This window comes from Archocentrus centrarchus, chromosome 15 (genome assembly GCF_007364275.1).
Source record: "Archocentrus centrarchus isolate MPI-CPG fArcCen1 chromosome 15, fArcCen1, whole genome shotgun sequence".
Taxonomy (NCBI): Eukaryota; Metazoa; Chordata; class Actinopteri; order Cichliformes; family Cichlidae; genus Archocentrus; species Archocentrus centrarchus.
Window position 1 is genome coordinate 11,521,978 of NC_044360.1, and position 23,795 is coordinate 11,545,772.

The following is a 23,795-nucleotide window of genomic DNA, read 5'->3' on the forward strand; positions in this document are numbered from 1 at the left end:
TCACAGAGTCTCAAAGCACAGGAAACCCTTCCTGTTGCTGGTTGGTCGATTCCCTTCGAGCAGCCCTCTACATGATGGTCTTGCCAAGCCTCGAGGAGGGAGGGGATATTTTAATGGCCGTCCGTAGCACTACAAAATGCAAAAACTCTGGATTATCTACTATATGTAGACTGTTACAGACACCGCAGCGTTTAGGACGCATTTCTTTGTTGTTAAGCATCGCTGTGGGGACATATTCGGGATAGAGATGTGCTTCTAGTGCTGTTTCTACTCTGCAGAGCGGACTTTACCCGCTTGATTTGTGTGCGAGTGGGACATCAGGCCTAGCCGGCTGGCTAAAAAAAACAAGCGGACGGTTGCTATTCGCTGGAGTTAAAAGGTAAGACTGTGCTCTTACTCGTTTGCACTCACGGGTGATTTCTACACCATAATATCTGCATTCGAACATATATGTTTAAGTACTTAATCATGTTTCAAACGCAAGGTTTCCGACAGCCGAGTGAGATATGTAAACAGACTTACGTTAGCATAGTTAGCCATGTTAAGCTAACGGCTAGTGGCTAACTTTATAGTAGTTAACTTTACAAGCAGGGGCTGGCTGAGCTAGAGTTAACACAGCAGTTAGCCGTCCTGTCAGTACGCACCGCTAGGTAAAGAGCTTTAAGTTTTATTTAAGTTGCACTAAATCGTTCTAGCTTTCTGTCGTGTTGCCCACATTTTACCGATGATGGTTTGGAAAGCTGTGCTGCTTGAGCTAGCTATGCTAACTTTATGCGCTATCAACCAACAGTTGAACCATAACTTAGCCAGATTAATTTAAATAACCTTCCCACAGTCATTCATGAAGATTACACCCTTTTAAAAAAAAACCAAAAAAACCCCCCCACTTCCTTCGCTTATAAATTATAATTAATTTATGTGCGCTGATTATAATACACTATTTGAAACGCCACTGATATATTGAATGTTTATTGGTGTCTCCTTCTGTTTACAGGGAATATGTAACATAGAGAAGCCGACATGACATCCAGATTCGGCAAAACGTACAACCGCAAGGGTGGGGAGGCAAACTCGAAATTTGAGGAGGTCTTTTCCAATAAAAAGCCTACTCTGACCACCAAATGGGGAGAGACCACCTACAAGGCTCAGCTGGGAACCAAACGGCCTTTGTTAAAATCTGACGTTTCTGAGATCCCCAAGAGACCCAGGCTTGAGGACAGTGATAGTGAAGAAGACCCATTTGGGTTTGACAGTGATGAAGAGTCCAAGACTGTAACCTCCCACAGTGTGTTGCAGACAAAAGCCCCTGAAGGGGAGGTGATGAAGATGACCACAGTGCAAAGCGCTGGGACAGCCACTGTTGTGACTTCTGCAGAGGCGTCTGTGTCTTCAACAAGTAGGTTTTCAATATATAAACCAATATATTTGGGCACTGAAGTGCAGCCCTGATATGTCAGAACATTTACAGTTTCAATGCATCCATTAGGGGTGGAACGGTTCACAAAATCCACAGTTTGGTTCGTATCACCGTTTTGGGGTCACAGTTTTTGGTTCAGTTCGGTATGCCTTGGTTCTCGTATTTTGTCAGCGCTCCAGAAATACCATAAATCGGCAGCAGATAATCCACCAGTGTTTGAAATATGTTATTCTCAAGGACATGTCATGTAGCCATGCAAAAACTGAAAGAATGAGGCAGTGTGGCATTAGGCATTAGGTCTTAGATTGAAGCGAAGTGATATTTTTGTACAGTAAAAGTGGAGACATTGCTGATTTCAAAATGCTTGTCATATTGGACGTGTTGCCCCTAGCATAAGCAACACATATTGCACAGTGCTTACCCACCACTGCAGTTTTAGCCACCACTTTCCTTACCGTTGCCATCATAGGTAGCACTAAATCCAAAATGGTCCCACACAGCAGACCAAAACAATGATGCTACTGATGCATCCTCTAACTCTGGGCCTCCTTTGTCTTTACCGCTTGCCATTTCCCTGACCTGGCTGCTGCACTAGATGTTTTACCCTTTCTGCCCCTTCATTTGGGTTACTGGCGCAAGGCTTTTTTGTGGATGACCTGAACCGAACAACACACACATCCCGAACCGAGACAAGTGAACTGAATTGGACAGATTTTTTTTTTTTTCATGAACTGTTCCATCCCTAGCATTCATCCATCCATCATCTTAACTGCTTATCCAACTTAGGGTTGTGGCGGGACCTGTCCCAGAACAGCCTTTGTGTAACCTTGCTATTTACTTTAACATGGTTAATTAATTTTTATTGTGATTCTAGCAATTTAGTAGCGGTCTGAGCTTTTACAAATTTGCATGTTATTTTCTATTTTGTTCACAGGCAAGCAAACAACAGAAGAGAAGGCTGTTAAAAATAACCAGCCCTGGTACAAAGGTGCATCAGAGAGCAACCAGAAACCTGCATGGGGGACCTCTTTGTCAAGCACAGTCCTCTCTGATGATCAGAACGTCTCCCAGAGGCCCACCTCCTCCTCTCCTAATATAGACACATCTGTTAAACTGTCCACCGACGTGCCAGGTGGTAGCAGAGACTTCCAACCCTCTTCTTCTTGTGATGGCTTGGTATTAGAAGAGATGAAAGGTGAAGAGGTGGAGCCTTCAGCAGAGGCTCAGCCAGAGCCAGTGGACAACATTCCCCCTTCCCCATTTACCCTAAGGGTCTCAAATTGCAAAAAATACCAGCGGCCCAACCGGTCTAACAAATCATCATCTGAAGTTGCAGAAAATAACCGCAACAAATCCACTGACGCGGCGAGTACCGAAGGTAAACCCAACAGTGCCCTTTCTGCTGGTGCAAGTAGTACTGCTGCCACTGCTAAAACAGCAGCCAAGCCTGTGGGCAGGGGTGGTGGGAGAGTACGGGACTACACAGTTCTGCACCCTTCCTGCCTGTCGGTGTGCAATGTCACCATCCAGGACTCAATGGAGCGAAGCGTCGATGAACTGGTCAGCCTTGCTCCCCCAGCTGACCTTGGAGAAGCAGGGCAAATGAAGAAGAAGTCAGATGCACCACCACCCAAACCTACTAGGTAAGGCTGATTTTTCTGTGTGTCTTAAAGACCACATTGCGGAGAGAATTCTCAAAATGTTGTATTCAAAATTATTATTTAAACAGTTGCAGGCTATCTAGCTTTCTGTAAAGATTGGTGACTTGGATACATTTTCTTGTAGGAGTCAAGATTGGGTTCTAAATATTTTCAATTTAAATATTTGGTACCATATATACACAATTTCGTAAGCCAGCCACCATGTGATAGTTTAATATTTTAAATCCAAAATGGCATTATGTCTTTCTTCATTATATATTGATACACCCTTTGCTTGATCTGTCACTAGGACTGAGCAGCATAGTGTACACAGTACTAAAGTTAAACTTTAATAAAGATTTTACTGGCACTTAGATTTTGCTCTCGTGTACTGTATTGTTATACGGTGTAGGCTAGGCTTCTGTTCTGAAAGAATGTGATTTACCTTGATGTGTCCCCTGCTTTACAATTCAAAGTTTTGGGTCATACTTTGAAGTTTTACATGTTCTTTCATTTTGTTGCTTTTGACAGATGGATCCCCAATAGCAAGAGAGGCAGTAGGGGGTGAAGCTTTAGTTTGTCAGATTAATGTTAAATCCCACTCTAACAAGTCAAAATGGCAGATGGTGCTTGAAATGTGTACTATGTGCTGCCAGATGAGTATGTCAAATTCTGCGTCATTGCATGTGATCTGATCACTCGTCAACCATTCATACTGAATTAAGTTATTGATAAGAATTATTTTTCATCTAAGCTATTCACATCAGGTGTTTGGGGAAAACTTGCATTAGTGTTTGTGCTTCATTGTAAGTCTACAGTTTGTTATAGTTGTCTTTAAACAGTTACATGTATTGACAAAAAAAGGTTTCTGTTTTCTTTTCTTAATTTCTACTAAAGAGTTTTTTTCTTTGTCCTGCTTCAGTTTCCATCTGCTTTGGAAAAGGAACACAACAGTTTAAAAAAAAAAAAAAAAAACTAACAAAAACCCAAATCTTCCTGTTTGTAGGTTCAGACCCACACAGACAAAGACCAAGAAGACTAAGACGGAGACCAAGCTAGAGTTCTTTGGCTTTGAGGACAAAGAGGACCAGGAGGGGGAGGAGGGTTCAGAAGCTGGCAAGAGTAGCTACAAGATCAAGTACTTTGGCTTTGATGACCTGAGTGAGAGTGACAGTGATGATGAGAGCTCTCAGGCCAAAGAAAAGAAGGCCAAGAAGGCAGCCGCAGCCTTAGCTGCTCTGAGCTCCAGCGTGGACAGCCCCCATACCAGTGACTCTCAGGACAGTCAGGCTAGCAGTAATACAGGTGAGCAGTCCTTAAAAACAGATTTGGTGTTGGTGTAATTGGTAATTTATTGCACAGTAACCACATAAACTCCTAAAATCTCTTTAACTTTGAAGCGCTTGGATGACCCACTTTGGTTCATGTTCAGCCCATTTACATACTCATCCTTGTTTTATTTATTTATTTGGTTTTTATTTGTTCATTTATTTTTTTGCCATCAACAATCTGGTTTCTCCAGCAGATGCTTTTGACTTTTCTGATGACTCAAGTCCTGGTGGCACAGAGGGCCAGAAAGCACGCTCAGGGAAGCCAAGTGACAAATCCAGGGACGTTGGCAGCGGACTGAAAAAGATTTTCAGTGGACCCAAAAAGGTATTTGAGCATGTTTTGAAATTGGCTGTGTGTTTCTTGGCCTGCATTCACCCAAATGTTTTCTTTGTCCCTTTGAATATTTGCCCATCAGACTTCTGTTCTTTTTTTTTTTTTAATTACATAGACGATAAGCAGGCACCAATCTCTTAACTGCAGTCTGTGATCAATTTAATTGTTTCACTATGAGTCATCTAACTCTTTTCATGACCTTACTCCTGACCAGGGTTTAAAGCAGGTCTGACACTTCTTGGCTTATTGATGTTCAAATGACATTTACATAACACAGTGCCCAGCTTGTCTGAAAATAGCCTGAGATAATGAGAGAGAGGACAGCATCAGAGAAAAATCAGAGCAAGTGGGTGGGTAAGAGGCTCAACTGAAAACTAAATTTATATGGTTGTCATTTTGTGTAACTCTGTGATTCAGCAGTGATGCAGGTTAGACCTACAGTTGGAGACTTAAGGCATTGAACTGTGATGCCCAGGGAATAACTTGTGACAGCAGTCGCACTTGAATTCCATAAATGTGCAGCATTCAGTTGCACGCACCCATAGTGGATTTTCACTTTGAAGGATATTCCATCTTGGTCAGGCCCATATTTTCTCATAACTCTTGGATTTGTGATGTTTGTGCTGTTTTGTGTAACGCCCACATTTTCTCTCTTTATCTAGATCATGTTTTGTAGTGGCTTTAGGTTATTTGTTGTGTGTCTTACTAATTCTGTGTGTTTATTTTTTCTACATCTTCAGCAAAACTTCCTACATTGTCTTTGTAAGATATAATTGAGTTTCACAATCTGTCATTTTCAGGAAATGTAGTGTGCTGCTCGGGGACTGTTATGTTCTACACTGAGGCTGCTGTTGTCTTAGTCTATCAACATGAATTCAGCATGCAGTGTTTGTGTTCAGTTCTGCTAATTTACAGCAATAACTTAGAAGTATTTTATTTATTTATTTATTTATTTTAGAGATTTAAACGGCTCTATATAGTTTCTATTTTTAACTGTCAGCATCAAAAGGCATCAATCTAAAAGCACCAATAGTATTTCCTTATGCTGACTAAATGTATGTGCTCTTTTAGTTAATTAACTAATTTTTAAGTTCTTGGCTTTGTTTCAGTCTCCCGCTAAAGCTGTGTACAATGCTCGCCACTGGAACCAGCCTGAACCTGAAGAGATACCTGTACCTCCACTCTCTCGATCTCAGACTGCTCCAGTAAGATATTGCATTGTGCCTTTTGTATTTTGCCTCTGCAGTTTGAAGCCTTAATGTTAGTGCTTTAACTAAGTGTTAAGCTTTAACTAACCATATTTAGACCAGTGGGTAAAGTGGTAAGTTGTCCTCCAAGATATGTCCTCCAGTAGTGGAGATGAAGCTTCATAGACAAGTCATCTACAGCTGATGTTGAGTGGCCGTGGCTCAGGTAGATTGGGTCGTCTATTAATTGGAAGGTCGTGGTTTGATCTCCTAGTCTGTCGAAGTGTCCTTGGTCAAGATGCTGAACCCCAAGTGCTTGTAGTAAGAAAGCGCTTTGAGTGCTTAGGTTGAGTATGAAAGCGCTATGTAAGTACAGTCCATTACCATTTACACCTGTCAAAGTGATCGTACCCCTAGTTTTAATAAGCTATAACAAAATGTAAACACGTGAGTTACAAAAAAATCCAGATGTTGTGAAGTGGGAAATATAGACTAAACCTGTTTTTGCACCAGGTGGTACACATGCTATTTTTGTGGCTGAATCTGGGCTTTAAACATGCCACAAGTCAGTCACACATTAACTAACTTTTCCTCTTCAGTTTTCAGTGTAGTAACTGGGAGTCACGTTGTAAGGAAAAATGTCCATCTGTCATTGAGGGTGAATTTGTATGTTTAAAGTGCTCATTAGGAATGTATACATTCATTTTGCACAAAGAAGGTAAACACTATTACTGGGTATTATGTAAAGCATATGCTGTTAACTGGTACCATTTATTTGTGTTTGTGTTTGTAATGTCCACATATTAGGATATTACTTACTGGTCTCTGAGTAGTCAACAATTTCTGTATTAATTGCTCTAATTAGTCTTGCTGTTCAAGTGAAATTACTTTTCCAGACAAGTGAAGTTTGCTTGTATATTTTGTATTGAATTACCCCCGTGGAAATAATGTTTGTTTAAAGACAAGCTAATCAGAGTCTGGCGACTGGGATTTAAAAGTTATTGTTAACTTTGCACTACCTCATCTGACATCTGTTAACAGCACTTATTAAAGACTTGTGTGGTTAACAGACTGTTCAGCTGTGGTAAATCTTGTGGACATGTCATTAAACAGATTTTGTTGCTTTGGTATGAGCCCCATTTCTCAGCTTCTTTTTCGTCCTTAGGCTATTTTATCGAGCAGCAGCAAGGACAGCAACTCCCATAAAGATGACGGCTTGTTCAAAGCTCCTCCACCGCCACCCAAAGTCATTAAGTCAGAGACCATCCCCACACGACCCCACCAGGATATTGTCACAGCACTCAAATGCAGAAAAGAAGACAAGGAGGTGAGTCCAGAGTACACAGATTTTTTTTTTTTTCCTGCTGAGTAACAACAGTTTTTAGACAAATCTTTGTGATCAGTTCTTGCTTCACATTTTGTTTGTGTGCTGTTCTGAATTATATTTACTGTTTAACACTCAGCCAAGCTGCTTTAACTCATTCAAGTGATGGCATTCATTTGATGCATGCCAATGCCAGTGCCACTCCCCTACAGCTTGTGTCATTTACAGATGGGCCTTCTGGCCCCAGATCAGGCTATTAGCCCCAGATCCCCTGAGGTAAAATGGCTTCAGCTACAGTAAGCTGTCACCACACACTGATTTTGTAATAAACCCAGGTCTTGCTTCCTGTGTCATGCTGAGTTCACTGACAGTGTTACTATTGCTATTGATAAACATACAGAGTCAACTGCTGATTGTACTGACCTGCTGTTGAAGGGTATTGATACTAGAAGCTTTTGCTGGCAATAAAACCAATAGAGGAATTTAGCAATGTGAGCAATTCATGCTGTGTGTGTGTGAGCAGTTTTAGTCTCTGGACAGATGCAGTGCTTCTCAATTAGCTACAATTAACCCCATTTCCCTTCTACCAGCTGTACACTGTGGTGCAGCATGTGAAACACTTCAACGATGTGGTGGAGTTTGGAGAGAATCAAGAGTTCACAGATGACTTTGAGTACCTGGAGACGGGGCTCAAGAGTAGTCAGCCGCTTAACACAAGATGCCTTAGGTAAGTGTAATAAAAGGCTTGGCACTTTTTCTTTGTAGCATTGTAGAGAGGAACACTTAAATGTTCTAAGTCTGGTCTGAATTTTTTTTTTTTTTTTTTAATTTCTAGTGACTTGTTTAATGTAAACTAGTTTACAAATTTCAGGGAACTGTACAAGTACATGCCAGTTAACATTTCATAAAAGTTTCAAATTTATAAAGTAAGCGTTATTATCCTGTTGTGATTTGGTTCTGTATAAATAAAATTGGAATGAATTGAATCCTTGCAATAAAGTGGTAGAAGAGAGAAAATGCAGAGATAATGCTTAAAAACAAACAGTCAATTTTAATCAAATTGCACTCCAGACCAGAGACTGTGTAGCTATAGTTTACAATCCTTTCTGCTCTGTGTACATTTCTGTTTATCTCCCCTCCACCGTTCAGGCTCGGCCTGTTAATCAAATTTTATTTTCTTCTATGATTTTTCACTTCCAGTAATTTATAAAACAGAAAAACTAGATAAACTATTATTGTTCTATATTCATTTTCACAACAGTGCTCTCCTTGAAACCATGAAAAAAAAAATTATTGATCATGTTTTACTGGTTAATTAAATCATTTATTTAAAATATCGAAATTATGATCTACATTTTTATCCAGGGTTTTCAGTTTACACTATATTGTAAAGTATTTGCTCATCAGTGACATCCCACCCTTAATCCATAGGGATTTATATGATGTTGGCCCACCCTTTGCACCTGTAACGGCTTCATTTCTTCTTGGAAGGCTTTCCACAAGGTTTAGGGGTTTATGGGAATTTTTGAACATTTTTCAAAAAGTGCATGTGTGAGGTAGGGGTGTGCAATACTGACAAAAAATATCATCTCGATGTTTTCTGTAATTTCCTCTAACGATAATAAACGATATTTTGCATTATTTAAAAATGTGTTCATACAAGAAGTGCAAGCTGGTAAAATATAAGACTTAAATCAGTGTTTTTGAGACATTAACTTGTTTTTTACTTTTATTTAACCTTTATTTAACCAGGAAAAACGCAGTGAGATTAAAATCTCTTTTTCAAGTGTCCTGGGCATGACACATGTAAATAGAAAAACTTCAGTGAGTTTTTCAAAAGCAATTGCTTGACAGAATGAGAGGGGAAAAAAAAAAAAAAATCAAAAAAGGCTGTCCAGGGGGATTCCACCTACATTATAGCAAAATAAAATCACAGAAACTACACACCCTCATCTGATCAGAAACCTGCTTTTTTGGCAAGACCGCTTCAGCGTATTATCCGAGGCTCCAAACAGGTGAGCTCCGAGAACGTCGCTGGCCTATGACCAGTGATTGTAACATACCTACTTTAACTTAAAGGAGATTAACATCGATCCTTTCATTATTTTCCTCCTTATTCCGCTAGTCGTGGTTTGTCTTGGACGGCGGTTTCCCGAAACTTTTCATATTCCTCATACTCGCTGATGATAGAAAGTTTACTTGTAGAGCTATCCGTTTTCTTACAAAGTCCGCAAACTGCAAACCACCTCCTTGCCTAGGAATTAAGGCGGTAGACTGGCGATGTCTGAATTTCTTCCCCTGGCGCAGTGTGTTCACTCATTTCCAGCTTTAGGTGTGTTGTTCAGGCAGCTATGCTAGCTAGGAGCGTGATTCGTCACCCCAGAAAATATGTCTCCACTGCTCTAGAGTCCAATGGTGGAGTGTTTAACACCACTGCGCCCTACGCTTTGTATTATGCTTGGTGATGTAAGACTTGGATGCAGCTGCTCAGCTATTGAAACCTATTCCACGAAGCTCCCTGCACACTGTTCTTGAGGCCACATGAAGTTTGAAAGGTCTGTAGCGATTGACTCTGCAGAAAGTTGTTGACCTCTGTGCACTATGCGACTCGGCATTCACTGATCCCACTCTGTGATTTTTACATGGCCTACCACTTCATTGGCTGAGTTGCTGTCATTCCCAGTCACTTCCACTTTGTTATAATACCATTAACAGCTGTGGAATATTTAGTAGTGAGGAAATTTCATGACTGGGCTTGTTGCACAGGTGGCATCCTATCACAGTACCATGCTGGAATTCACTGAGCTCCTGAGAGCGACCCATTCTTTCACAAATGCTCGATTCCTTTACTTACCCTCAAACTGGTCAACTAAGTTGACATGACTGAAAAGCTTCAGATACAGGGTTCAAATGACTGTCACACTGAGCTGAAATGAAGTAAGTCCAATGGAATTAGATGAATAAGCTAAACTATATTTATTTTAGTTCCATTGTCATTTATTTACTAATGTCTGCCTATTCAGTAAATTGATTAGATGTATTTTTATTTATTTATTATTTGTTTGATCTTACCTTCTTTAGGAAGGTAATGTTTAAGTCAGCACTGACATTTCTTTACACATAAAATAATCATTCCCATTCTCTTCCTCACAATGAGGAAAACAGCTTAATAATTTAACACTTGTATTGGATCCATACTGAGTATCAACAGAAAGCCAAAGCCAAGGTATGGGGGTGTTGTATATCAACAGAAGGTTGGTTTGGTGCATTCCTATTTATGTGCGAGAAGTGTACCATTGACAACTTTGAGGTCTTATTGTTTAAATCTTTCCTCATTTTAAATGTTTGCCATGTTAAATTTGATGCTCTTCGCAACTTTTTAAACTTTTGGGTGGTGAATCTAATATTTATTATCATCTATTGCTGAAAGTCTTCTTCCCACTGCTGTAGCACCTGGGTCTGAATCTCTTTTTGCAGACTATAAAAAAGGACTTCATCCAGGTTCACTGACTGAGATGTAACCATGAATTTTTAACCATTTAAAGATATTGCTCATTGAAGCTTATGGTTCTTGTGTAGCTTGCTTTATTTCTTTTTTGTTTTTGTTTGTAGATATGACTGTATTGCCATCATATCTTGCAGATGGTATCACCATTTCTAATTTCTGATTTGGAAGTAGGCTGTTGTCATAAATATTTCTGTAACATTCCTATCCATTCTTCACTCTCTTCTCTCACTTCTCTAGTATAATCAGCCTGGCCACACGGTGTGCCATGCCCAGTTTCAGGATGCATCTGCGTGCCAGAGGAAAAGTGGCACAGGTCTTCAAAATGCTCAGTGACGCTCCGCAACACCCGGTCAGTAAAAATTTATTTCTTTTTTGGTCACCTGCTCCTCAAATATTTTTGTCATCTCCTTGAAATTTTGACAGATGGAACTGCTGCCCACTTTTTGAATAACTGGTGCTTTCAGTTTATTTTGTGAGTGAACTATTAGATTTCCAAATAAGATGAAGTTTTGAATCATGAACCTTGTTTCTTTGGTATTTAATTATCCAAATCCAAGAAGAGTACATGGAGACCTCAATACTGATTCAAAGGACATACCAGGGTTAAATACACTGGGTGGCAGTGGCGCAGTGGGTAGGTGCTCACCTCGCAATTGGAGGGTCGCTGGTTTGATGGTGGTCGGAGGGGCCGTAGGCACGAATTGGCAGCCATGCTTCTGTTAGACTGGCCCAGGGCAGCTGTGGCTACATTAGTAGCTTACCACCACCAAATATGATTGAGGTGTGAATGAATAGTGCATGGAATTGTAAAGCGTCTTTGAGTACCGTGAAAAGCACTATATAAGTCTAAGGCATTATTATTATTATTATTATTATATACATGTATAAATAGGTTTGCAATTAATTCAGTAATGCTCAACATGTACCTTTGAATACATTTTTGTTTTTAATGTAATGTTTTAAAAAACATTAGTCTTTGCTTTGAATACAGTCTTAAATTTTAGCTGTTCCCTTGTTTACACTGGGTCATTGGGTAGCTCGTCATGGTTTTTTTTTTTTTTTTTAAGTACGACCGTCATTAAAACACTGCATTTACGTAGGGAATGCATGACAAAATTATTTGCACAGTCATAACTGGTTGTTGCTGTCCATTGGCCTTATTCCATTTTTAATTTGTCATTTTAATGGCATTTTATGATTTAATATGTTTTCTGTTTCTCTCTTAGTGCAGTTTATAATTGTTTGTGTTCTGTTATTCTCTTATTGGTAATCTATGACTGAATAGCACTCTTAGCCAACTCCTGTTTTTAGATGTACAATATAAATAGTTGACTTTGCTTGACTCAAAGGTAATTTGGAAACTTGAAGCACTGTGTAATGATAGTCATACACAATAAGATTTTCTTACTGATCCAGGGTCTCATTCCATATGCTCTGCACTACCTGCACCTCTTTGTAAAGTCTGATCTGTCATTTTATCAGAATCTTGCTCTTTGCACTGCTGCCCTGATGTACATTTTGAGTCGGGATCGGCTTAACATGGATCTGGACAGAGCATGTCTGGAGCTAATGATCAAGCTGCTAGAACTAGACCAGGACTACTCGGGTCATCAGGATCAGCTCACAGCAAAGGAGGTAGCAAAGGTCAAAGAGAAGATCAGAAAGCTGTGCGAGACTGTGCACAACAAGCACCTTGACTTGGAAAACATCACGGTAGGTTGTTCATCAATAATGAAATCATCATAACAAATGATCTTCATGACTTTGTGCAACTTGGATTTAACAAGTAACCACAGTCTCACTGGGTTGTTCAGATATTTATTTAATAAGTAACACTACATAAAATTTTAAACAGCATCATCGGAAATGTTTTGGTAAAAACCTAATGACCTAATAACCTCTGTTGTCAGTCTCAGCTTATCTGTATGCACCTCCCTGTTTTTCACCTTTCCCTTATTCCTGTCCAATGTTTTAGAATTTACTAAGCAATTGTTTGTTGAAAATAAACATAACTTTAAAGAATAGCTGCATCTAAACACACTAATCTTACTGCAGCACAACTGTCAATTTTAATTTGCTATGTCACAAGCAATCAACAATATTTTAGTCAAAAATGAGTTAGTATAATGACATTACTTCATTAATATTACTTAACATTAATTACTTGGCATGTTTTCTAATTTATTTATATTTCTTTGATAATAACGAGCATCCATACATTTCTATGCTTCTTTCCTCTTCCCTGCAGACGGGGCACCTTGCTATGGAGACATTGCTCTCGTTAACCTCCAAGAGAGCGGGTGATTGGTTCAAAGAAGAGCTGCAGCTACTGGGAGGCCTCGACCATATTGTTGACAAAGGTGAGTGTGTTGGGTGCCACCATGCTCATATTGACCTAGTGCTGTACATTGCATAGATGTGCAAAGAGTTTGTGTGGCAGTTGTGTAATTGCCATGTGCCTTGTGTGTTGCATTGTCATAGTGAAAGAGTGTGTTGACAACCTGAGCCAAGAGGATGACAAGGAGAACCTTGTAGCATCTTTATGGGGGGCTGAAAGGTGTCTGAGAGTCCTTGAAAGTGTAAGTGCAGTTCTGTCAATTTGGGTTCTCTCTTGTACCAAAGTCATACTAGAGTGAGAGAGAATCAAGGGCAACAGTAATTGAGTACTAAGCTCTGAATTGGCTGGTGACTTCAGTTACCTGATAAAATGCTTTTGCTTAAAGTACTGAATGTTTCTTTATCAGCTGTCTTAAAATGCCATTCAGCTTTCTGAGGAAAACATAAAGGGTCTCCCTTCATTTTGTGTTTCTTGTCTTGTTTACAAGGCTCTGTGTACATTCTCCTATATTGATTTCATTTCTCTTTCATCCTCTGCCAATAGGTGACAGTGCAGAACCCTGAAAATCAGAGTTACTTGATTGCCTACAAAGACTCTCAACTTATTGTCTCCTCTGCCAGGTGAGCACCTGCTACTGCTTTCAGCTATTATTGACTGTCCAGAAACACATACTGAAGCGTTGGCTGTCAGAAGAGTTCATTCAGTTTGTCCTTTTTATTGGAAAATCATTTTACTCATCAGATTATATAGTCGCCTCAGGGGAATTATAGAGCTTCACATGCCTGTCAGAGACAGATTTGGATAACAGAAAACCACACTAATAACCAGGTCCATGGTTTCTAAAATTGATTTCTAGACAGGTTGGATCTTAGTTTTAACCATGGATTGGCTTCTTTGTTTGTATTCATGGACACAGTGTACCAGTCAAAGATCTCAGCCAAGCCCCTTGCACTTCATGTATTTATGATTTATATTTCCTTCCTCTCTTTTTTTTTGTTTTCTTTATTTCACTTTTTGAAACTTTTTTGTCAACAATATCTTTTCATACTTTTATCAGAGCTTTGCGATACTGTGAGGACATGATCCAGCGGTACAGCAGGGCATTAAACAACACCTCTCTATCTTCGTCGGGTGCAGCACTGCCTCACTGCAGTTTCACTAATGTGGGAAAGGCAGTGGAGGACTGTATGAGGGCTGTTATTGGAGTGCTGCTCAACCTTACCCATGACAATGGTATTCTCATTTATAACTTTGCCATTTATGGAAAACAGCAATAAGTCAGTATTATACTGTAGTTCATTTGGCTTGTAATTCTATAAATGTGTAAAGATGAAATGGCTCATTGTGTACTTCAATGCATTTAATATATAGGAATATATTCTTTTCAGTGTGGTTAGCTAGAATTCAGTTGTATCATGTATGCTTATAGTTTCAGGTGCTTAGCAGGGAATCATGTTGACAAGTTGGAACAGAGGTTAATAATGAGGTTATTTTTGTCTGCAGAGTGGGGAAGCACTAAGACAGGTGAACAGGAACAGCTAATAGTGACTGCTTTAAATTGCGTCCTTCAAGTCCCACGCTACATCCCCCAGGAGCAGCGCTTTGACGTGCGTGTGCTGGTAAGGTTCTCTTCTCCAACACAAAACATCTTTGCAACAGTACAGTTGTTGGCGCAATGTCGGTAACTTTATGTATGTATGCGATTGTCTCATTTGTGTATTCTGTGGTGTATACTAGGGTCTGGGTCTACTAATTAACCTTGTGGAGTACAGCTCCAGAAACCGCCACTGTCTGGTGGACATGGAGTACAATGTCGATGGCACCTGTCTGGAAGACAGCCTGATGCAGCCTGCTGACCCAACGCAATCTGACACATTGGCAGAGTCAGCTGAGACTCAGGGAGATACGGCTGACAAGCCTAAGTCCTCCGGTGCTTTGGCTGCACTGGTGAAGGTAGGAACTGTGCCAGAACTCATACATCAATATTTAGCAGTCACTGGATGTGGCTCGCTTGTTTTGTTTTTTTTCCTGTTTGTTTGTTTGTTTGTTTTGTCTTTTTGTTTTTAAAAAAAAAAGTTTAATAAAGTTTGAAGAGTTCACATCTTTTTTTGTATTAATGATTTGAGCATAAGCAAAATAACAGGGTGTTCTGATGTCCTTTTTTTGGCTGTTCCATGAGCACATGGCCCACTCATTCACCTGTTAACACATCTTCAACAACAACACATTTTCAACATTTCCAATTTCGCCACCCTTTGAATACTTTAAATGCACACATCTATAGCTGCACCCAGCTTGAATATCAAGTAATAAGCAAGGGAGTTTTTTCTTCCCACTGTTGCCAAATGCTTGCTCATAGGGGGTCGTTCTGACTGTTGGGTTTTCTCTGTAATTGTTGTAGGGTCTTTACCTTACAATATAAAGCAAACAGGTGACTGTTTGTTGTGATTTAGCGCTATATAAATAGAATTGAATTGAACTGTAAATCAATGCATGCTTGTTTGTGGATTTGAATTTTCAGCTTAAACTTTTATTGAGGTTTTGCTTTTTTATTTATCACTTCAGCCAAAGTTCTTGCCCGTTTTCTGAAAGTCTGGAAACTTTTAAGAATAAATTGGCAATTAACCTCAAAATTACTTTTAATGCTCAAGACCTAAAGGCTTATTTCAAAGTATTTGGCATACCTGTTTGCTTTCTAACCTCGCCAAGATGAAATGCCTTTGCTGTCATGCTAAACTGCTACTCTTTTATTCTCTTTGATTTATGAAAAATTTGATGTTACTTGGCTTCTGGTTTTTGGCTTGTGTTTGGAGTTCACATCTGTTTATTTCCCCTGGAATCCCAGCTCTTCCTTGAGAGGGAGCGTGCTGCCATCCTGGCTGAGGCTAAGACTGACGACCTCATCAGTGAGGCCCCCAAGCCGGCATTAGACCAAAGCGGAGAGTGGCAAGAGACATCAGGAGAGATCCAGTGGGTGGCAGCCGAAACAAATGACAGCCAAACTGAGAAGAAAGAGGAGGAGGATGAAGAGTTGGACTTAAATAAAGGTAGATATTTTGAGGGGTTTGAAAGTGGGGTTTTGTGCATATAAGAGCTGTTTTTAGCTTTGAGTAAAATTATGATCTAAATAAATGCTGACTCAATAATTCAAGCGTAACTTAATAATGTCTGGAATAAGAATGATTTGTGTTTTGTGCCCAGAAAACTGCAAGATACCCGTAACTATAAAGCTTTGAAAAATATCCCCATTAAGTATTCAGTAACTGATGGAGCAAAAAAGACAGCAGTTTTGATAATGGTCATAAGTTTTGAAGACAGATTTATCCAACATTGCTTGGTTCCTGCTTTTCAAGTGACAGTGAATTTCTGGTATTTTACAGACCAAACAATGAAGAAAATACTCAAAACATTCATCCATAATGAAAATAGTTGTCACTTGCATCTTAAAAGTCTGTGTATTAGCTCTGTGTATAAGTTGTTTAATAAATTGTACTAACACAGGAAGAGCTTTCCACTGAAACTACAATGCACATTGATCTTGTTAATTCCTTGAGTTACAAGAAAATTTTTGGATGCTGGTGAGGCAGAAGTATGGTGACAAATTAATGACTTAAATTTGCCATAAAAGTCAATAAGCCACAGATTTTGTCAGAGGTGGATGCCTTGTATGGTTTTCCTGTTGCCATTGGAGTTTTATATTGGTAATTTATTGATAAACTCAGTTTGTGTACTCCAAAGATACAGGTTCCAACTAGGAATATTTCAATTATTATGTAAATTATTTTAACTAAGCAATTTGTTGATAGATGTTAGCCCAGATTTTTTTTTTTAACCTTTTGTAGGCTTCCTAAAATTTTTCAAGACTTCTGGATTAATGTATGGGAAACAAATTTCAACAAATTTTTATCTTGAAGATGTCAAACTTCATCCGTTTTTTGAATTGTTACGGGTTAATAATGAAGCAGACAATTGTAGCACTACGTAAATGATCAAACTTCTAATAAAAACTAAAAAAGGTTTACTGAAAAAAAAAAAATTAATAATAATAATAACATTGATAGATCAAAATCCACACAGGGTATTTGCCACAGAAGAAAGATGGAAAAGTTGCCAGCATCACTAATGGGCGAGATTTTGCTGGCTGACTTTTCAGGTCGCACCCCTGTAGACGTGTGTGGCTGTGCTGAGTGTTTTTCTGGTCATAGCCGAGAGGTTTGCTGGACAAGGATTTTGGGGAGAATGTGTTGTTTATTTGCAGTTTATGCATCAGGAAATACAATTTTTTTTGGATATAGTTTTGAGAGATATTTGCAGTGAATTTAGGATTACAGACATGGAAATATTGGAAAGTCCGTTTGTTCTTGATTGGTTGTTCTCGATCTGTGCTGCGTCAAATTTTATTTCCAGCACAGTCTGCAAAGCAGTGATTTTGTTGAAAATGGTGTGAGAACCCTTTAAGAATAGCTGTGATAAGGGTTTGTTACAATAGTAAGACACTGGGTCTCCTTGATTCATGGCTCCACCATGCTTTCTCTGGTCATCGAGTGATGATGTGCCATGCAACCACATCAGCTCTTGTTGTTTTGCCGTCATTGGCCTTTTTAGAAGGCCTTGATGTAGAGTGCAGCTGTGCTTTTGTCAAATTAACTTCTACACTTTAATCTGTTTAAATTTAGCCTCTTTCTCAGCTGTGTCGTTAGTCTTTGCCAATTAATTCAATCCAATTTTATTTATGTAACGCAAAATCACGACAACAGTTGCCCCAAGGTGCTTTATATTGTAAGGTAAAGACTCTACAATAATACAGAGAAAACCACAACAATCAGACGAGCACCTATGAGGAAGCACTTGGCAGCAGTGAGAAGGAAAACAGGAATAAACCTCTAGCAGAACCAGGCTAAAGGAGGGGCAGATGCCTGCTGTGACCGGTTGGAGGTGAGGGGAGGAAGACAGGACAAAAGACATGCTATGGAAGAGAGCCAGAGATTATTAATAACTAATGATTAAATACAGAGCGGTGTATAAACACAATAGAGAGTGAAAAGAGGTAAATGAAGAAGCAGCCCTTGGTGCATCATGGGAAGCCCCCAGTGGCCTAGGCTTGTAGCAGCACAACTAAGGGATGGTTCAGGGTCACCTTAATATAAGCTTGATCAAAAAGGAAAGTTTTAAGCCTAATCTTAAAAGTAGAGAGGGTGTCTGTCTCCCAACTCCAAACTGGGAGCTGGTTCCACAGAAGAGAAACCTGAAGGCTCTGCCTCCCATTCTACTTTTAAATATCCAAGTATGCCAGTGAAGTGCTCTTTAGGATTTTAGACTTGGTTCTGGATTTAACAGGAAGCCAATGAAGAGAAGCTAATATGGGAGAAATATGCTTTTTTTTTTTTTTTTCCTAGTCCCTGTCAGTACTCTCTGCAGCATTTTGTATCAGCTGAAGGCTTTTCAGTGAGTTTTTAGGACAATCTGATAATAATGAATTACAGTAGTCCAGCCTACAAGTAATAAATGCATGAACTAGGTTTTTCAGCATATCTCTGAGACAGGATGTTTCCAATTTTAGAGATTTTGCACAAATGCAAGAAAGCAGTCCTAATTATTTGTTTCATATGTGCATTGAAGGACATATCCTGGTCAAAAATGCCTCCAAGATTACTCAGTGTTAATGGAGGCCAAGGTAATGCCATCCAGAGTAAGTATCCGGTTAGACACCATGTTTCTAAGATTTTTAGGTCCGAGTACAATAACCTCGGTGTTATCTGAATTTAGAAGCAGGAAAGCAGGTCATCCATGCCTTTATGCTTTGACATTCCTGCAGTTTAGCTAATTGGTTTGTGTACCTTTAATACCTATGGCATGCACTAATCTCTGTACTAAAATATTATGATCAACAATATCGAACACTGCACTGAGGTCTAGCAGGACAAGCACATAGATGAGTCTGCTGTCAGAGGCCATAAGATCATTTTTAACCTTCATCAGTGTTGTTTCTGTTCTGTGATAAATTATGAATCCTGACTGAAACTCTTAAAATGAACCATTCCTCAGGAGATGGTCAGTTAGCTGTTTTATAACTACTCTTTCAAGAATCTTTGAGATGAAAGGAAGGTTGGAGATTGGCCTATAATTAGCTAAGACAGTTGGGTCAAGTGATGGCTTTTTAAGTAATGGTTTAATTACTGCGACCTTAAAAGCCCGTGTTATGTAGCCCATTAATAAAGATATATTGATCATATTTAAGATCAACACATTAATTATTGGTAGGAGTTCTTTGAACAGTCTTGTAGAAATGGGGTCTAATAGACACGTTGAAGTTAACTGAGAAAGATCAAGTGAGTTACATCTGTGGGAGGTTATGAATATTATTTTCTTTCATGGTTAAAATTTTATTTGAAGAACTTAATGAACACATTACTAGTTAAAGTAATACTTCGATCAACAGAGCTCTGACTCCTCGTCAGCCTGGCTACAGTGTTAACCTGAGGTTATTTTTATTTTCCTCAATAAATGATGAATAGTAAGATGTCCTAGCTTTACGGAGTGCTTTTTTATAGAGCAACAAAGGGCTAAATTAGTGAGACGCCATTTCTTCTCCAGCTTACAGGTTATTTGCTGTAAGCTTTGTGTTTGTAAGTTATACCAGTGAGTAAAGCACTTCTAATTTAAGGCTTTCTTATTCAGAGGAGCCACAGTATCCAGAGTCGTGCCCAGTGAAGATGTAAAACTACTGACAAGATCTGCGGGAGTAGAGTTTAGGTAGCTGCTCTGCACTGTGGTGGCACATGGCATTGATGAAAATAATCTACTGTAATGACATTTATTAATGTTCAGTTTCTGTTACATGTCAGAGCAAGATCCAGAGTGATTCAAGTGGTAGGTAGGTTCATTTACATTTTGAGAATGATAGATTAAATGCAGTGTCGAGGCTGTTATTTTCCGCATCTACATGAATGTTAAAATGCCACGGTGCATAGACTTCATTAATGAATGATGAAATGTGTCCAGCTATTGTTACAGTTGATTAGTTTTTCCAGCTCTATTGAAGTTCAAGTTCAGAAGTACTTTGTTCTTTAGTGTTTGCTAGGCCTATTGAATGCGACCTCCAGAAGCAGAGTAAAACAGGACAGTGGGACTGCGGTGGATTTTCATCATGACTCATTCTTTTTAGTGTTGTATAGAGGTGTTGGGAAAACTGAAAAGTAAAGTTAAACAGCTAAATATATAGTGTGTAAATAATTGTGAAACCTTCTCTTTCTCCTCTGTGCTTACTACAGCTCTGCAGCACGCAGGCAAGCATATGGAGGACAGCATTGTTGCTTCCTACACGGCTCTACTGCTGGGTTGCCTCTGTCAGGGCAGCCAGGTGAGAACCTGTGCAGATTTCCATTTTTTTTTTTTTTTTCTAAATCTCTTAATAATCTTTCTATATTTGTTGCTCACATGCCTTTTTTCTCCCATCCTTAGATTAATGTGACTACTGTGAGAGAGCATCTACCTAAAGGAGATTTCTCCATCATGACAGAAATGCTGAAGAAGTTCTTGAGTTTCATGAACCTCACTGTGAGTGTGACTGTCAGGAACCTTGTTATCAGTGTTGCATGATGTTGTTGAAATTGAAAAAGCTATAATTATCTACAGACATGCAGAAACACAAATATTAGAATTATAGAGGGCCAACAAAATAAACAGATCTTTCTCCTAAAAACAAAACATTTTCAAACGACAGTAGTGAAAATACTGACACTGAAGCCCCCCCCCCCCAAAATGCCTTCAAGTGTTGATGCAATCCTTGGCTTTCCTGCAAATTAAACTGAAGATACAAAAAGCTGTTTAATTGGATCCATTGAGCAAAAAGCATGTTTTTGTGCCGTGAAGGGGCTTGGATTAAATAAACATTCTTGAGGCCCAGTAATTCTGTATAATACCACATTTTCCGTTTAGTTTCAAATAATTGCAGTTTTTCTATAGCTCAGTTCAGCTTCTTTCAGAACCCCCCCTAGAAAGTGAGTGAAATGTTGAGCCTTTATTTCAGTTTATTACTTAATGAAAAGACTGAGGAATTCAAACAGTTTCAAAGATGAATATATGAAAGCCTTTGATTGGTTGTCTTCAAAAAAAAAAAAAAAAAAAAAAAGCTCTGAGTAGTGTGCGCCTTTTATGAAATGCTCCCTCTTTATAATACAAAATGTGGTCAATACATTGTTAACAAATAATTTTTTGTGTCCACGACGCATAATTGAATCTTGATACGAATCTTCAAATAATTCAAAGATTCATCTGAAGTGAGCACTACCACAGCCACAGATGTGTGTTTTGCAGCAGCTTTGATTGTGACACATCCTGTCAGAACTGAAGATAGGAACCATCTGTTTCATAAACATTGCCTTTGAACAGAAGCATCCTAAAACATCAGGGTTTGCATCGAGACCTCACAAGTAAAGTTGTTGGCATCCTCAAACACTTGTTTTTGTTTTTCCTGTTCTGTCTCCACACAGTGTGCAATGGGCACCACAGGACAGAAGTCCATCTCACGGGTCATCGACTACCTGGAGCACTGTTAACAGACAGCAAACTATCGAGCTCTTACTCCGATTGCACATTAAATGGTTCCCAGGCTACTCTTGTTCTCTCCTACCCATTAGAAGCCACAAGGGGCCATTGGAGTCTCAGCAGCATTCCCTTGACTTCACCTGATCAACAGTTGTTGCGATCACTCTAAACTGAGGAAAAAAAGGCATACACTGACATGTGCGTAAACATACATGCACAAATATACACAAGTTTCACTCCCTTTCTGGAGCACAACTCGAACCAAAGCCCTATTTAGCTGACAGACATTCAGACAACTTCAGTTCCACTCGGCTAACACCCCATTTAGAGTCAGATCCAGATTCGTTCTCAGGTGAGAATCGGGCAGACGTGAGGCTAAATCCCAGTGATCTGTGGAATGTTAAATGAAGCAGACTTCTTCACGCATCGTCCCGAGATGTTTGACGGTAGCGGGCCACTGAGGAGGACTCTCCTGTTTGCTACCGGGTCTTGATTTCTGGCTGCTTAGCTGGAGTGTGAACCACTGAATCAAATTTTATGGATCATTACATTTTAATCTGTGCGTGTCGACATCCAAGCCAAGGGTGAAATCATAGATTAGCATGAAATCATTTTCATCGATGCTTGAATGATGTCTCTGTACGTAAACCTGTATGGAATGATTTTGAACGCAAAATCTATTTACTTACATGTTTGAAGTTGGCTTGAATGTTTAAGGGAAATATAATTTTTAGCTTATTTTCTAAGCCTTTAATTTTGTGCCCAGTAATTTTGGAAGCTTGATTTTGTAGGCCTCCGCTCATTATATTTTTAGATTTTTCTTTTTGCCTAGAGGGCATTTCTCTACCAAAATTATGAATTACTGTTAAAGAAATCAGAACTGCGTGACATGCTGACTTTAATGGGATGTCCTTTATTTGACTGATAACGGCACTCGGAAAATTACGTGCTTCTCTGAAAGTTGGAATTCTTCTCAACCATTGTCTGTTTGCTCATATTATAGTTTGTTTAGATTATTTAAAATTCATTTATTTCAGCAGTGTGTAATTAGGGTGTGCATTTAAACTCACTGGTATAACATGATGAATTACTCAAACCATGATTGTTGTGCTTCCTTTATATTTGTAATGAAGTTATTTTTAATGTATTTAATTTAATGCTTTCTCCTCCTGTGTAAATGCAAAGCCTGCATAGTGAGATCTCGTTTGTGTTAAAAAGTTGTCTCATTATAACCCCACCCCATGTAATCCAGCTGAGTGGCTGGACATAGTACATATATGTGTGGCTGATTTTGCTTAATTTGTAGTTTCCAACGTCAAACTTCACTGCTTTCACTAAAATTTTATGCACGTTAATAAACGTAGGTGGGATGGGGTTAGGGAAGTCTTATGTTTCCCTATGTCCGGCCACATTCAGCTTCATGTTTTTGCGCATTATATCATGATGGATAATATGCATTAACATGCAGTATTTATTCTATATTGGTGTCATTTTACTGATGATACTGATGCACCTGAACCTTGGAAAAGCTTCCGTCTTGTACTGCTCACATGTATGATCACTGATTTGAATGACAGCCATACCTGTATAAATGCTAGTTTTATCTGTTTTGTAGGGCTGCAGTGAACATAACTGCAACTGCGTTTACTGTTAGTTACTTTGGAAAAATTCTCGTTTGAATGTAAATACTCCTGTACATACCAGTTAATGGACATTTCAGATGCTTAGACTACTTTTTTTTTCCTGAAGCTGATATTTTTATTTTATACAATATTTCTGAGTTGTTTCAAAAAACAAAAATGGCAGGAAGAGAAAAAAAAAATGTTTGTACCCGTTTCAAGGACATTGTCTTTGGTTACATGTAAATAGTTGTATCTCAAAAAAGGACAAAAAAAAGTTGCTACTTTGAGTACACTCCCTATGTGGTTTCTTTCTTCGATTGTTTTCTTTCATTCTCAGCAAGTTGAAATTTTTATGTATTCAGAGCTACAGGAGGCAAACACTTTACTAAACACAAGTGGAGTTTAGCTTCCTTTTTGTATTCATGTATGTGTAGCAGCTGCTGAATGCTTAACTTTGTATTCCAGCTTGTTTCTATGCCTCTGTGTGTGCGTGCGTGTGTGTGGATGTGCAAAACCCCCTGGATCTCTCTCATCCCTGACAAACTGG

At 39.1% G+C, this 23,795-nt stretch overlaps 1 protein-coding gene across 2 annotated transcripts; it reads left to right on the forward strand.

Moving 5' to 3' along the window:
- On the forward strand, positions 1 to 23,543 carry wapla (WAPL cohesin release factor a). 2 transcript variants are annotated; one of them, XM_030748006.1, is made up of 20 exons: positions 1 to 379; positions 995 to 1,396; positions 2,352 to 3,060; positions 4,064 to 4,362; positions 4,580 to 4,713; positions 5,832 to 5,927; positions 7,075 to 7,236; positions 7,824 to 7,960; positions 10,979 to 11,090; positions 12,224 to 12,454; positions 12,990 to 13,101; positions 13,223 to 13,320; positions 13,623 to 13,699; positions 14,137 to 14,312; positions 14,583 to 14,698; positions 14,817 to 15,032; positions 15,925 to 16,126; positions 20,351 to 20,439; positions 20,541 to 20,636; positions 21,572 to 23,543. In XM_030748006.1, the coding sequence occupies exons 2-20, from the start codon at positions 1,021 to 1,023 to the stop codon at positions 21,635 to 21,637; spliced, it is 3,504 nt and encodes a 1,167-aa protein (XP_030603866.1). In that variant the 5' UTR covers positions 1 to 379; positions 995 to 1,020; the 3' UTR covers positions 21,638 to 23,543. The 2 variants fall into 2 exon arrangements, with proteins under 2 accessions (XP_030603866.1, XP_030603868.1); XM_030748008.1 differs by having other exon boundaries at positions 2 to 379; positions 4,583 to 4,713.
- The last annotated feature ends 252 nt before the right edge of the window (positions 23,544 to 23,795 follow it).